The following is a 16,333-nucleotide window of genomic DNA, read 5'->3' as shown; positions in this document are numbered from 1 at the left end:
AATTTTCAGCATATTCTGAAATTAATGAAAATTAAAACATGATATATGAAAATTTGAGAGATTCAACTAAACTAAAAACAGTGATTAGTGGAAAATACATGAACCAAAGACCTTATTAGAAAAGAACAATGGTTTCAATATAATGACAGCAGCTTGCATATCAAGAAGTTAGGTGAGGAAACAAGCAAACAAACAAAAACACTGCAAACAAAAAACCCCACGCAATCCCAAAGCAGAAGAAAAGAAATAATAACTAGTTCATGGATTTTTGCTCTTAGCTTTATCAGAAAAAGAATAGAGAAAATTAATGAAACCAAAAGCTGCTTCTTGAGATCAGTAAAGTTGATCAACTTCTAGGTAGACTAAGCAAGAAAACAGAGGGAAAACATAAATTACAAATATAAGTAATAAAGGGGGGCATCACTATATATTCTATAGGCAATAAAAGGAGAATAGTGGAATATTATAAACAATAGACAGGTATCTTGGAAGTCACAGGCTATCAAACTCACTGATGAAACAGAAGGAACCTGAGTTTGCCCTATATTATGTGGAAAAATAAGACCTACCCAACAAAAAATTCAACAGCTCAATAATTTTACTGGTGAATTATACTGAACATTTAAGGAAGAAATAATGGCAACTCCCTATACATTTTTACAGATCATTGAAAAAGAGGTAAAACTTCCCAACTCATTTTGTGTGACTAGCATTAGCCTGAAATCAAAAGTAGAAAAATATATTTTAAGAAAAGAAAACCACAGACCAATATTCCCTATGCGTATGGAAGCAAAAAGTTGGAGCAAATTTTTGGCAAATTGAATCCTGCAATATATATAAAAGATAATACCTCAGGGAGAAGTGGGGCTTATTCAGGAATGCAAAATTGGTTTAGCATTCAAAAATCAATCAGTATAATTCATCGTCTTCACAGACTAAAGAAAAAAACATTTGGTCATCTCAGTAGATGAAGAAAGGGTTTGACAAAAGCTAACACCTATTTATGATAAAGTCTTCTAGAAACTGGGAATAAAAAAGAACTTTTTTATTTGATAAAGCTCATTTACAGAAAAATTTGCACCTACTATAATACTTAAAGGTGAAAGATTGAATGCTTTTCCCCAAATATCAGGAGCAGTCAAGATGTCAGCTTTAAGATGTCAGCTTTCAGTACTTTTATTAAACATGAGATTAGAGTTCTTAACCATGTCATAAGGCAAGAATAAGAAGCATGCTGATAGGAAAGGAAGAAAAACTGTTAAGACATGATTGTCTATGTAAAAAAATTCTAAGTACTCTCTGAAAACAACAACAACAAAGGATTCTAGAACCAAGAAATTAGTTTAATGAAGTTGCATGAGACAAGGTCAACATAAACATTACTTGTATTACTAGGTGCTAGCAATGCACAGTTGGAAATCTAAATTTAAAAACACTTCTATACCATAGCATAAAAACATGAAATACTTAGGGAGAAAATGGACAAAACATATAGATGAAGACCTGTATACTAAAAACTATAAAATATTGCTTAGAGAAATTAAAGAAATAAAGAGATATACTATGTTCATGGATCAGGGGATTCAATATTATTGACATGTCATCTGTCACCAAATTAATCTGTGGATTTAATGTAATCTTAGTCATAAGCCCAATAGGCCTTTTCATAGAAATTGACAAACTAGTTCTAAAATTTATTTGGAAATTCAAATGATGTAGGATAGCAATAAACATTTTAAAAAGAAAAAGAATGTTGGAAGGATTAAGTATCAGGCTACACTGATCATTGTATGGATCAATGGGGCAGAATAGAGTTCAGAAGTAGATCTACACATAATGGAGTGATTTGATTTTAATCAAAGTTGCTGAGACAATTCAATGGGCAAAGGGAAATCTTTTTAACTAATATGTCATATATAGGAAAATAATCCTCAACCCTTACCTGACCTTTATAAAGTAAAATAATTCATAAAGGACTATAGACCTAAAAGGAAAAACTAAAATTGTAAAAATTTCCTGACAGAAACATAGGAGAAAATTTTAGTGTCTTCAGGTTAAGCAAAGATTTCTTAAGTAGGACAATAAAAAGGCATGGATTATAAAAGAAAAAAATTGATAAATTGGCACAAAAATAATTTTTGAAAAAATTCTACAGAATGAAAAGGCAAGCCACAGACTGGGAGAAAATGTTAGCAAATAAAACCCATTATTGTATAATTCAATAAAAGAGAAATAATCTATTACTGTACCAGGGAAAATATTTGAACAGATAATTTACCAAAAAAGATATGTAGATAGATGGATAATAACTACTTGAAAATATGCTCAATGTTAGGGAAATGTAGATTAAAACTAGAGATGCCACTGTGTACTAGAAGAAATAAAGTTAATAATATAGAAATAAAGTTAAAAATATAACCTATACTCAAGTGTTGGTAGAATGTGGAACTGGAACTCTTACTACTCTACTGGCGGGAATGCAAAATGTTTAGTGCCTTTGGAAAACAGTTTAGTCATTGCTTAAAATCATCAGCCATACAACCTAGCCATTCCCCTTCAGGCATTTACTCAGGAGAAATGAAAGCCCATGTCTGCACAAAGACATGTACACTGTTATTCACAGCAGCTAGAACATGTTACTGGATAAACAAGTGGTGGAATATCGATACAATGGAATAACACACAGCAATAAAATGGAATGAATTATTAATGTACCTAATCATATAGATGAAGTTCAAAATAATTATGTTGATTACAAGAAATCAGAGTAAAACAAATGCATAGCATATGATTCTATTTATGTAAATAGAAAATGCAGAGTGACTGGATCCCTGGAGATGATTAGGGAAGGGAATGAAGGATGAAGAATCTTTTGGGGGGTTGATGGATTAGGGGTATTATCTGGATTGTGGTGATGTCTTCATGGGTGCATACACATGCTTAAAATGTATATAAAATGTACATTTTATGATGTACACAATATATTATACATCAGATTTATCTCAAATATTTTAAAGACAAAAAAGTAATGTTTGAACAGTTTCTACATATGGTGATATTTTTATAATTTAGCCAAATGAAGTAGCTTCCTTTAACATCATTTACAATTTTGCCTTTTGAAATTGAAAAAGATTTTCTAGTCACAGGAATTGGCTGAATGAAACAAAAATGTTTCATTATATCTAAGTATTTTACTTTTCAAATGTGCCTCTCAGCAGAATTAAACTTAATTTTCAAAAATTACCCTACCCTTGAACCTTGGCAAAGAATGTCTCAAAAAACTGCATTAATTTAGGTGCAGTGATAAATGAAGGCATTGAACTTAGGAAAGCAAGAATACTTTAGGAGATTATTTTGTGGATTAAAATTCATAGTATTTATACTTTAAAAACGTATTTATATAGGGCAGTTGGTGAGGGAGTAGGAAAGGATGGTGAGGTAGTTGGTGAGGGAGTACCAGAGAAAAATCATGAATTAGTTTGCTTATTTAAAATTTTTGTACTTAGCCTTTATCATTGATGATGGAATTTATTATAAGTAAATAAAAACTATGTTTTTTATAATTTAGCCTTCTTATGCCAGAATTAGTGTGTTTTGTTACTGCTTTAATGGTGTATGTAGGTTTTGGATGAAATGATAAGTATTTGGAATGAATTTTATTCCCTCTTTCCTATGTTTTAGAACTCCTTTTTTATATGTATTCTGGAAGCAACTATTTCTTTGTTTATTATATTATTCTGGGCAACAACTATGTAAAGATACCTCTCCCCTCACATACACATACCCCTAATACAATTTTATAATGTTGAGAATGCGAGCTATGTAAACTTGGAAAAAATGTTCCCATATTTAAATAGTGTATTTAGGCTTTATCTGTTAAAATTGTTATTGCAAGAACTAAATATTATAAGAACTGCTTGTCTGATTTGTTGTTACAAGCATTTCACAAAGTTATATGAATTATGTTATTTTCAAAAGTTTCCCTCTTGTTTTAAAATAATTTGCTAGTGATTGATGATATAGGTGGTTTTATTTTTTTCTGGTGGGTTGCTTTTAGTCATCCAGTAAGGATTGAATGCCTACTTTGTGTAACAAAAAGTTGTGCAAGAGATATAACAGTTCTTGTCTTTAAGAATCTTACAGTCTTGTTGAGAAACAAAAGGATGATTTCCAAGGAATAATAGGATGATATATTAATTGCATATTAAGATCTGGTCTAATTATTAAATTAATATAATCATTCAATTACATTAAAATTATAATTACAATTAATTATGTTAGATTCAATAGTTATGAAATAAAGTATATAATGATTTAAGTGATTTTATAAATAAGTATAAAATAAACATAAATCATTACTATTTATTTTAAAAAATAACCAGATGAGGTTCTAATATTAGTCTAATAATTAAGATCATCATACTAGTGGCAGCTGGGGATTCATTGCTCAGAGAAAGGTATTTATTTAAGTAGATGTGGAATTTGAAGGGATCCTTGACTTGAAGGGACCTGGAAAGGCTTCATGGAGGAGGAGGGGTTTTTTGCTTAAATTGGTTTATTGGGGTAAAGCACTTAGAGCAGTGCCTGGCATGTAGTGAACACTCATTGAATGTTTGCTATTATTGTTGCTCTCATCAGCAGCAGCTGGCCCTTACTGAATGGGAAGGATTATTATAATAAGCAGACTTGAATGAAGAGGATATTCTTGGTTGTGAAATGACATGATTTGCTATGAATATGTGGCATTTATGCTGAAATTGTGAGCCTCATTCCTTTGCTGTTTTGTGCCTGACTTCTTTGAGTCTCTTAGCACCAACTCTCTTCTTTCTTTAATTATGATATAGAGTGCTGGATTCATCTCTAATTTTTAGACACTGTTAAAATGATTATCTGTTTATCTGTAAAGATTTTCTTAATCTTCACTTAAGGTTTTTGTTTTTGTTTTTCACCAGGAACATCGGAATTTGCCTTTTATGCGTGAGTTGAGGTATCTGTTTGCACTTCTTGTTGGTACCAAAAGGAAGTATGTTGACCCATCAAGAGCAGTTGAAATTCTTAAGGATGCTTTCAAATCAAATGACTCACAGCAGGTAGCTTTGTTGCACTTACTTGTTTATTCACTATTTGTATTTTATTTAATTGGATCCATTTTTAAGCCACTTTTCTAAGAATACATGACAATTTAAGATACATTATGCAGTTTTATTAAAAGTAGCTTGAGCCATTTAAAACATTTACTTTTAAATTAGGGAAAAAATAAGTGATCTTAAAAGTGTTAAATGAAATTGTAATTTACGTTATGATTAAAATTAAGGGAAAACAGTGGATAAAATTAAGAAGGTTCATAAAATGTGTGATTAAAAGTCATCACAAATGTGTGATAACCCAATGTCAATATATAGTATACATGTTTTTGGTAGTACTGTTTCTACTGGCAAGGAGTAGTTTTCTTTAGTTACCTAGAAAAGGTTTTTTAATGACATTAACTTTGGTATTTTTGCTTTGTTTTTCATTCTTTATATAGGGTTAATGGGGTAGCTTCTTTATCCATTTCCTAAAGGGAATGTTGGGAATTTTCCTATAAAAATAGAAAATATCTGTAAATAAGTCAGCATTTTCACATATAATTTGTAAAGTCAGAGAAATTAAAGAAGGAAAACAAAGAGGAACTGAGAAAGTAGTAGAGAATAATAACAATTATTGAGAAAGGTGGCAGCGAAGTTGTAATGGGCAGAAGATAAAACATTGTTTTAAAGAAGTTCAGAAAAACAGTAAGCTTGCAGTGTATTTTTTATAGTACATACTTGGATGTGTCTCTGTAGTGTGGATGTATGGAGAAGTGATTTGGAGGAGGGTTCTGAAAGATTCCCTCTCTGTCTTCCCCATGTCTTTTGTGTGTGTGTGTTTTAAATTCACCTTGGATGGCAGAGATAAGTGAACAAAAAGGGTGCTTACTTAGAGTTTTCTTTAATTTGTTGTTTTCTTTCTCTAACAATGGTCCAGTGCCTGTGTTAGGTGTAGTGTTTATTCAGCTTTGTTACTTACCCTTTGTCACAGTAACACTAACAGACGTCAAAGGAAATAATAATATTGCTAAGAATGATCCTACACTACCGTTTTAGGACATTCTTTGTGGTTCTAAGTGTGTTTCACTTATTTTGTTTTTTTCTGTAGTATTTTTTCTTCTTTAGTATATATACTATCTTTTCCATTGACTCTGTGTATACAATTAAATTTTTAAAAAAATCACTTCTGTTTCCTGACTTTCCTTCTGGAATTACTTTATCCTTGTGATTTTCTTGGCCACTTTCTTCCTGTTGAAGCTTTTCAGGGATGTATAGATACTTATACATCCTTGGTTATCTTTTCATATTTAAATATGAGGAATAATAACTTCATTTGAAGCCATATATGAGTACATGGGTGGGGCATTTCGGCTTGAGTTAGAGTCAAATGTAGACAATTAGCTGTAATGTTGTTACATGCTCTTGCCATAACAGCTACAAAATGCCACAATATTAATGCCTTCGCTTTGGCTTGGCAGTATAGACTAACTAGTTTTCTCATGGTTGATTGTTTTTCTTCAGAGGTCTTTTAAAATAGATATACATCCATTAAGGTTGATATGGGTTTGATTCTCTTCTTTTCCCTCATCACTTGAATCTGAAGCATACTTTAGTGACTTAGTAAAATAAATCCATAAATAATGTTAAGCATCATGATATTTTTAAAAAGTAAATTTATACTTTCGTTTTATTTCTTTCTAAATATTTGAAATATATCGTGTTTTGAAATATGCAAGAGTCTTATGGGATACCCTTTGGTATGTGGTGTTTTCAATTTTAATCATACCTTCAGTTATTTCAGTTTTAAAGTATAATGTAGTCAATACCTTACTTTTTTCTTTTGATAAAAGTAGGTAGAATTTTTATTTGGCGATTGTTAATTTTGGATTGATTGCTAAAAAGGATAAGGATTAACTTCTTCTGAAGAGTAATTGTATAACTAAGAACCTTTTTGTTTTTGTTAGCTATAACCTTCAAGGTAAGTAAAGTTATGGGAAAGTATGGGAAGTTGTTTTAAGGTGGTTCCTTAGGACAGTTGTACCAAATAACTACAAACAGGACAGCTTAAAAACAATAGAAAATTGAAGAGATCAGAGGTCCAAATAAAGGTGTTGGCAGGACCCTGCTTCCTCCTATGGCATTAGGGGAGAATCCTTCCTTGCCTCTGCCATCTTCTAGTGGCTCCTGCTATTCCTTGGCTTGTGACAGGGTAGCTTCAATATCTGTTTGTCTTCACATGGCCTTTTCCTTTGTGTGTTTATGTGTCTTCCCTTTTTCTGGTTCCTATAAAAATACTCATCCTTGTAGATGGGACTGTAGGCACACACCACCATGTCCAGCTAATTTTTCTGTTTTTAGTAGAGATAAAGTCTCGCTTTTGGTTAAGCTAGTCTTGAACTCCTGAGCTCAAACAATAAAATTGCTTCTTGAAAGAGAAGTGTTTTGAAAAGAGATAGGTTTTTTCAAAATGCTTGGATTTTTTGCCACATATTGTAGATAGACTTAATTTTACCTTGCAAAGTAATAATTCAAGTCATTTTGATTTGAAATGGTATCACACAGAAATGCTGCATTTCTATAGAAATCTTCTTTAATAATTCACACTACTGATTCTGCTCTTCATAAAATTTAACTATGTGTTCTCACAGAGATAAAATTTTGGCTAACACCTGTCCCTGTGATAGCCAACACACTTTAGAATGATACGGCAAATCCACACTGAATACTTTATCATTCAACTTCAGCATGTTATGAAACTGAGGATGCCATGTTGCATTTGCAGGAATATAGTTAACAGTACTTTTAACTTGTTGCAAAGTGTCACTAAAAATAGTATCCTTTAGCACAGGATAGTTTGCCAATGCAAAATACAACTAAAAGAAATGAGAGCATTTAGATCTGTTAATACTTTTTTTTATCTGTGCAATAAACCGCTCATGTTTTCCTGTTGTGGAAGGTGCACTATCTGTATATACACTTGCTGAATTTACCAAATTCAGTCCAACTTCACAACATTTATCTTGAAAGTCGTTGAAGATATCTATCTTCCATGTTCTGGTCACAAGTGTACCCAAAGTGAGTAACTCTTTGTAGCAAAGAAAATCTTCTGTTATCATCCAAATGAAGAATAAAACCTGCACTTAGTACCATCTGTTGATTCATCCAAAGTGATAGAATAACATTATATTTTTATTTTGAAATATTGTATCAACTTATTCTGTTAAGTTGGAGGCTAATTCATGCTGTCCGATCAGTTATGGTTCTCCTTAAAAGAGGCAGTTGTTTGTACTTTGAAACATTATCAGAGTCTAAGCATCCTACAACTTAGACAATGTATTCTTTCACAATTTCTACATCACTGAATGGTTTCCCTCCCCCCCCCCCCCAGTATATAAGCACTAGTCTGTCTTCTAAGAGAGAAGCTAGTAAGAATTCTTTATAAAATGAAGAACCCTTTGGTAATATGTTATTAATTTTATAAAGATACATTACAAATCTCTTTTAGGGGAGTAGTAATTCTTTTTTAAAGTCTCATTTGTAAGTTTGAATTGTGAGAGATATATATATATATATTCTTTTTTCCTAAAGTGAAACCGAATAGCAGTAATTATCAATATAATGCTTTTTTTCAAATATTGATTTTATACGCTGGTTAAATTATAAAAGTTTCTTGCATTTGGTGTGACACATTTCGTTTTTTATTACCTTCGCAAGGGGTTGGTGATGATACGTTTCAGCAACTGGGTATAGGTTTTGTGTTACAACATTTAATATTTTTATTAGTAGGCTCAAATATCAATAAGACTTCTTCTTTTTTTTTTCCACAGCAAGATGTGAGTGAGTTTACACACAAATTATTAGATTGGTTAGAAGATGCCTTCCAAATGAAAGCTGAAGAGGAGACGTAAGTTACCATGCAGTTTAGTGATGGGGTTTTAGTAAGTGAATAAATAGCACTCAGTTTTTCCTCTTATGTATTCAGTGTCACCAGAGAAATAGGAAGCCACGACAGACTGGGCATCCCAGGCTTATCTGTATTTTTGATAAGCTTTTTGGAATTTGTGGCCATAAATACTGAGTAGTGTTAGGTTTCCACTATAAGATCAGAATCTAGCCAGAAAAATCTAAAAAATGATTCCTGACAGGGCTAATCTCACATGCTCAGTTCTTTTCCTTAGATTCAACACTTACTTTTCATGAGGAAGAATGGGTTAGTGGAGAAAGATACCAGGCACGTTAATTCTGATGAAGTTCTTTTACATCAAAACATGAGGACAGGTACATGAAGTTCCTCCTCACCATTGCCTAGCTTCTTATTCTCTATTCTCTAGGCTAAACCATTAAAATTTTGGTTATTTAAAATATGTGGCTGGCCTCTTTAGAGAAGGAAATCAGGACACTTTCAGGGCTGTCTTGCTCTCACCCTCGTGAGGCCACACTCCTAATACCAACCTATGTTCCTTTGTGTATTTTCTTAAAACATTGGTGGACCGTATAGACTTCCACCAGGAGACTCTGACATGAGTCTACAAGATGCAGTTGTTAAATTAACACTTAGAATACAGGTTGAAATCCCAACCTGAAAATTCACTCCCTTCTCTTTCTTCTATTTTTATAGAATATAAAATTTCAATTTTTATAGAATACAATGTTTCTGTTTTATTGAATATATTATAGAATATAACAATATAGTCAGCTTTGTTGTCTAATAAAGGTCATTCGAACATGGTCTGCAATGAGATTAAACTGTCTTCTAATCATAGGTTGTTTATAGCTTAGAAATGCTCCCAAACATTAATATTGAACTCACCCTCCCTTTTGTTACCAAAACCCAGGAAAAAAAATTGTTTCCAAATGATATTACCTTGATGTTTTAAAGTAGAGTTGCAAGAAGTGATGCCAAAAAATCAGATTATTTTGCCCTGTGGTTATAGTATAACAAAAAGAAAAATAATTTCCCAGGTTCTTAGTTTATGTTGGCCTAGCTATAAGCATGCTATTTCTGTGCCTGAATAGAGTTGAGGTTCTACAATTGCAGTCTATATTCTCTTTCACTTATACATGTGTAGTTCCTTTAGCATTTCAAATGTTGAATTTTCATTTTCATGCTTTACTTTTAGATTTCAGAGAATTATTAGGATACACACAATTAACATTGGTCTGTTACATTTGAAATTTGAAACCAAAGCAAAATTTTAAACTCATATCCTTTGGTACAACTATAATATTATTCTCAGAACTTAGTGAAATTCCTACTCACGTTGTTGCTGGAGAATGTAGGAGAAACTTAAGATAATATGGTAAACTCAGAAAATCATCTTGGTTTTATTTTTTAGTTTTGCCAAGACACCAGTTGCTAAGGACCAGTTGGTTGTAGACAACTTTCTGTGAACTTACACTAAACTGGGAGAAATTTCTCAAGAGAGTAATTTAGCACTATGTCTGCAATATCTGAGGGGGAAAATTCCATTATTTGCAAACTATCATTGTCATAGATTGTGGCAATTGAGAGCATGTTTAGAAGTTTATGATGGTAGCAGCCCTGATAGTTAGGTGCCCTTCTTTTCTGTCCACCAAAACTCATTGGTTGCATTTTCCTTCATAAGCCCTGGTTAGCCAGCTCCCAGTACTGTACTTAATGAAAGCTCTTTCTAATAATTTATTTTGTGCCAAAAATGGCTGCTGTCACTGTGTTTTGCTATAAAATTGCTTAGGCCTATAAAACCTGCCTTCTGGGTTGGTTTCTCTCTTCATGTTAGTTTCTGTCTTCTGTTTATGTTAGTTTCATATGAAAAAATCTCCCCATCAGATTCCTGAACTGAATTTGCTTTTGATGCTTCTGAAACATGAGTATCAACATTCAGTCAAGATTATTATCTCTTCAATATGTTCTTTCCTCAGCTTCTGAATGTCCTAGGCCTTGAGTATATTTCTTTAATATTTTTTTCTTTTAGGAAAGCTTGGCTGAATTTTTAAAGTTTAACCTGCTTCTTAGCCTCTACCTCATGCAGAACCTACATGTTTTATTGTCTACAGTACTCTACAGTTGTGTAGTTTTGTTGTCAGTACTCTACAGTTTTATTGTCAGTAAAACAGAGGTAATGGTACAACTCTTTATCAGTCAAGGTGGGTGTCTTAGTCCATTTATGTTGTTATAAAGGAATACCCAAGGCTGGGTTACATTTAAAGAAAAAGGTTTATTTGGTATTTGGCTCATGGTTCTGCAGGCTGTACAAGAAGCATGGTGCCAATATCTGCTTCATATGAGGGCCTCAGAAAGCTTTTAGTCATGGTAGAAGGTGAAGGGGAGCAGGTGTGTGCAGATCACATAGTGAGAGAGGAAGCAAGAGAGAGGGGAAAGGTGCTAGGCTCTTTTTAACAACCAGCTCTCAGGGCACTCTCTGGAACTGGTTGAGCAAGAACTCACTCACTTCCATGAGAATGGGACCAAGCCATTCATGGAGAGATCCACTACATGACCAAAATACTTCCCATTAGGCCCCACCTCCAACACTGGAGATCACATTTCACCCTGAGGTTTTGAGGGTCAAATATACAAACTCTATGAGCTAGGTAAATTCTATGGCAACAACCTCAAAATTTAGAGGCTATATCATTAGATGTACCCAATGGATGTGAGTAAAGGGCTCTCCTTATCTGTTCACTTATGGTGAATTTTATGCTATGTACTTTTATCTCAATTAAAAATAAAAAATAAATTTAAAAAAAAGTGGGAAAATGTATCTTACCTTAAAGTGAAAGGCCAGAAATTTTTTTCACTAGCACTAAAGACTACTGAACTACACACTGGGATTCTTGTGAGTATTAAGTGAAGTACTTGCATACCACCATGATTCTAAGAATTAAATGATGACTCATGTAATATGTTTATCAAGAGATAGATTTTCCCCCATTCCCCTTTTAAACAATGCTTCACAAATTATTAGGTTATTAAATATGAAATGTCCCATTTTGAAGCAAAAGTGTAGTTTATTATATCTTAAACCAGAACGAGTATATATAATCAGAGTATGTGCCTAAACCATGGCACAGTTTTACCATCTTAATGGTAGCTTGTTTATGCCACCAGCGAAGAAACCTAGAGAATGAGTGGTGATGAAATCACAAAAGGCGTTTTCCACAGCTTGTTGAGAATTGAATAGTTTTCCTTGCAAGAAGTGACCCAAAGCCTGGAAGAAGTGGTAGTTGTTGCAAGTTCTGGTGAATACTGTGGATGACAGAGAGTTTGTAAGTCCAGCTTTTGTAGTTTGAGCAGCGTTGTTCATGTGACATGTGGTTGAGGGTTGTCTTGCAAGAGGATTGGCCTATCTCTATTGACCAGTCTCGGCTACTTAATCACAAGCATCCTCATCATTTCACCAATTGTTTATAGTAGACATCCGTTGTAATTGATTGACCAGGTTTCATGAAGCTATAGTGTTTAATACCACTGCTGCACCACCAAACAGATACCATTAACTTTTTTTGATGAATATTCAGTTTTGGACTGTGTTTCGGTACTACATCTGTATCCAACCATTGTGCTGAACATTCGCAATTGTCAAAAAGAATCTAATTTTCATCACATATAACAATACAGTGTAGAAATGGCTTGCCTTTATGTTGTGACAGCAAAGAAAGGCAAGCTTCGAGACAGTTTCTCTTCTGATGCTCATTGAATTCACGTGGAACCTGTCTATCCAGCTTCTTTACCTTGCTGATTTGTTTCAAATGGCACAATATTGTTGGAATAGTAACGTCAGACCATGCTGCTAATTCACGCATAGATTGAGATGGATTCGCTTCCACTACAGCCTTCAGCTCGTATTTATCCACTTTGGTCTTGGGTCACCCACGTGGCTCATTTTCAGGATTAAAATCCCCAGAATGGAACTTCTCAAACCACCCACATACCATGAGTTCCTTAGCCACATCCTTCCCAAACACTTTGTTGATATTTTGAGCTGTGTGAGCTGCACTGGTTCCATGATGGAACTCATATTTGAAAATAACTTTAATTTTTGACTTATCCATGGTTTCACAAAAATGCTCTAAAATTTTTTGAAAGATAATCACAAGCCAAACCATGCATTTGAAAGAATGAGGATGTACTTTCACAATAAAAATAAAACAAATGTCGAAGTGCAATGTCAGAGATATCAACTGTAAACTTAGTACTTAAGGAAATCTGACATTCCATACTTAATAACCTAATAATGTTATTAATTTAAATACAAAATTAATGAAGAGAAATCTGTATACAATTGTGGATACAACACACTTTTGTATAGTAAGGCCAAGTAAACTTTTTCTTTTTAGGCTGTACAGTACAAATCAAAAAAATACAATTAAAAACTGTCAATTTTTGTTTGCTTCATGCAAAAAAGAATGAATTTGTATGCTAAACAATTTAAAAATTTATAAATGACTAATTCTACCAGCAACATAAAGCATAGAAAAGGATAGAGTAGTTCTTTAGCTACTCTGGGTCAAAGCTGATATTTTGTTTCTTCACTGGTGACAGCTGTTGTTTTTAGATGATAGGCACACACTTCTACATAAAAGCAGGAGGTAACTTAACAAAACTTTGTAGAAATCTTCTGATTAAAAGTAGCTTTCCTTCCTTCCCCAAAAGTCCAAATAAACATGTATTATACAGACATGTATTATACAATACTAAACATGTATTATACAGCATAAGATTGAAATCTATAATGCTACTAGAAAGAGTAGGTATTTCATAAGCACAGACTGTGTCAGGTCCTCTTCCAAGTTCGTTCCATTGTAGTAACTCATTTTAGAACAACAGCCCTATCAGTTCACTTATCAGAATTATCCTTAATTGATGGGCAAAGAAATGGAAAAATAAATTTAAGTTCCTTGCCAAGGTGACACTCTAAATAAGAGAGCCAAGAGTGTGATAGCCACATCAATGTTTTTGACTTGTCAGATATTACTGTTCTTTTATTGTTTTCTCTATTTATAGTTCCAAAAATTATAACCACCTTTGTATTTTTAAACATGCTTTAGGGATGAAGAAAAGCCAAAGAACCCCATGGTAGAGTTGTTCTATGGAAGATTCCTAGCTGTGGGAGTACTTGAAGGTATAGTTACACACTTTTTATTACAAGTGAAAAGATATTATTATCCATGTGTTCCTTTGTCCTGATAGTGACTCTGTATTTGTTGAATGGTTTTTACTTTTAATTTGATTTACTCTGTCTGGTAGTTCCTGTTGCATTGTTACTGTTAATTGTTTTCATATAGCACAGAATTAAGTAAATTTTTGGAAGGTACAGAGTGCATTAGCACATGCTAATTGAACTTCATTTTATCCTAATGTTCATGCCAATGAGAGGGCTTTTGTGATACTGTGTTGTTGGAATACAAGGATTAATGGGACAGTTGATAGATCCTTTGAAGATAATATTGGAGTTGAATACTGGGTTTGGTATGATGCTCACTTTTTATTTTGTGATGCTGAAAGCTGACTTTAGCAATTCAACATAATCAGGGTGATACAGGGTTCTCATTTTTTGATGCTGTAAAATTATTTAGATACCAGTTTTCAAGAAATGGTTGTATTCTATCTTTTGAAAAACCAGTTAGGAGCAATATTACTCAATCTGTGATAAATCCTAGTTTCTTTAAATTTGAGCCTAACCAGTTTCTCTTTGATTGTCCTAACAAGAGAGGAAACTAAACTCATTGGATGTAACTTACTTAATAATATTATTACGTTCCAAACCATAAACTTTTGAAAATTGTGTTTTTTTCCAAATGACCCAAAAAGTTATTTTTTTCCAGATGACCTAAAATATAAAACTTGGAAAATTGTTTTTTCTTCTTGATCTTAGGTAGTGGATTCCCATGGAGTTTTGTTTGAATATAGTTTGATGGCTTGGCATTTAGAAAAAGGCAGATATAACTCAGATTTAGGCATTTAAAAAGTTATTTTGAGGGGTCAGTATATTTTTGTTTACTTCAAATGCTAAATGTTTATTATATAAGTGGAATATTTTGCACAATACATTATATTGGGTCATTTATCCTATCATTCTGGTTTTATTTGAAGTATAACACTATGTGAAGCAGTAAGTCAGTCTAATTAGGTTATGTAAGGGCACAAATTATAATATGCTGCACAAGCATTTCTACATGTATTCATTCTTAAAAAGTGGTTAAAATACTTAATTTGTCAATCAATCTTGAAGTCTTTGTACTTGGTATTAGTAAGTTGCTTCAAAGCTGTTGTGTTGTATAAATGTGGCTTTAATACATTTCCACTTCGACTGTGTGTTTGCTTCAGTAAGAATAATTTATCTTAGAGCACTTATCACCTTTATATATATCTTCCTAATATTTTCATTTAGCCCAGTGGTTCTCCGTTGGGGGCGAATTTTTGTTTGTTTGCAAAAGTATCCCCACCGCAAAAGTTTTTCAGCCTTTTGAGAACTTCTAGTTCATTGACCTCTCCATTTGTTCCTCTCAGTCCTTTTGTGTACTTCACTTCCTTCTTTGTTTATCATTAAGGTCACTCTTTTTAATATCCAAGACTATCTTTCCCTTATTTCTTTCTGGCATCATCTCCCTGGCTATTCTCTGACCCTCACTGAGCTATTCATTTTCACTATTCATGTACTGAGTACCTCAGTGTTGCTGGGGAAAAGTCACACAAATGGGCTAATTATAATGGATCATGAATTTAAGTAATATGGATCGTGAATTTGAGTAATACTGGACTTCCTTGGTCCCAATCCTATAACCATACCTGACACATACTTGTCTTGTATAATACTGTCCTCTCCCATTTTCTGCAGTAACTATTTTCATCTTTCCCACTCATTTCAAATCTGACATCTTTGTCTCTTCATTCTCTATGAAAAATCTTACCTCAGATTTCATAGATTTACCGTGAAGTTAATGAAACTTAATCATAGTTCCCGTCCAAGGCTCTCAATCTCATTTTATGTTTGTACTTTTGTATCTGATTTTTTTAAAAACTATGTCCACAAATATGTGAGCCTCAGGTTCCACAATCTAGATCGGTTGCTACCTCCCCTGTATTCTTTTTATCTATCTGTCCAGATAATAGAGGAATTATCCAGTTTACATCAAAGGACTATTCTTTATATGTGCTCAGAATTTTATCCCTTCATGATTTTACTCAGACCTTACTCCATTATCTTGTTTTGTTTTATTTTCTATATCTTTAGCTTCTCCTCCTCCACTGTCTTTCTCATCAATACTTAGACATAGTCTGGTAT

General features: G+C 33.0%; 1 protein-coding gene across 7 annotated transcripts in view; it reads left to right on the top strand.

The window, feature by feature from the left end:
- USP25 (ubiquitin specific peptidase 25) overlaps window positions 1-16,333 on the top strand; it is a 137,256-nt gene that overhangs the window by 59,006 nt on the left and 61,917 nt on the right. For all 7 annotated transcript variants that reach the window (XM_012786014.3, XM_012786012.3, XM_012786010.3 and 4 more), the window contains 3 exons: window positions 4,953-5,090; window positions 8,894-8,970; window positions 14,097-14,170. In XM_012786014.3, coding sequence (XP_012641468.1) covers window positions 4,953-5,090; window positions 8,894-8,970; window positions 14,097-14,170 — 289 coding nt within the window. The remainder of the gene's footprint in view (window positions 1-4,952; window positions 5,091-8,893; window positions 8,971-14,096; window positions 14,171-16,333) is intronic.

The sequence above is a fragment of the Microcebus murinus genome, chromosome 1 (assembly GCF_040939455.1).
Source record: "Microcebus murinus isolate Inina chromosome 1, M.murinus_Inina_mat1.0, whole genome shotgun sequence".
NCBI classification, from domain to species: domain Eukaryota; kingdom Metazoa; phylum Chordata; class Mammalia; order Primates; family Cheirogaleidae; genus Microcebus; species Microcebus murinus.
This window is presented reverse-complemented; position numbering and strand designations above follow the sequence as displayed.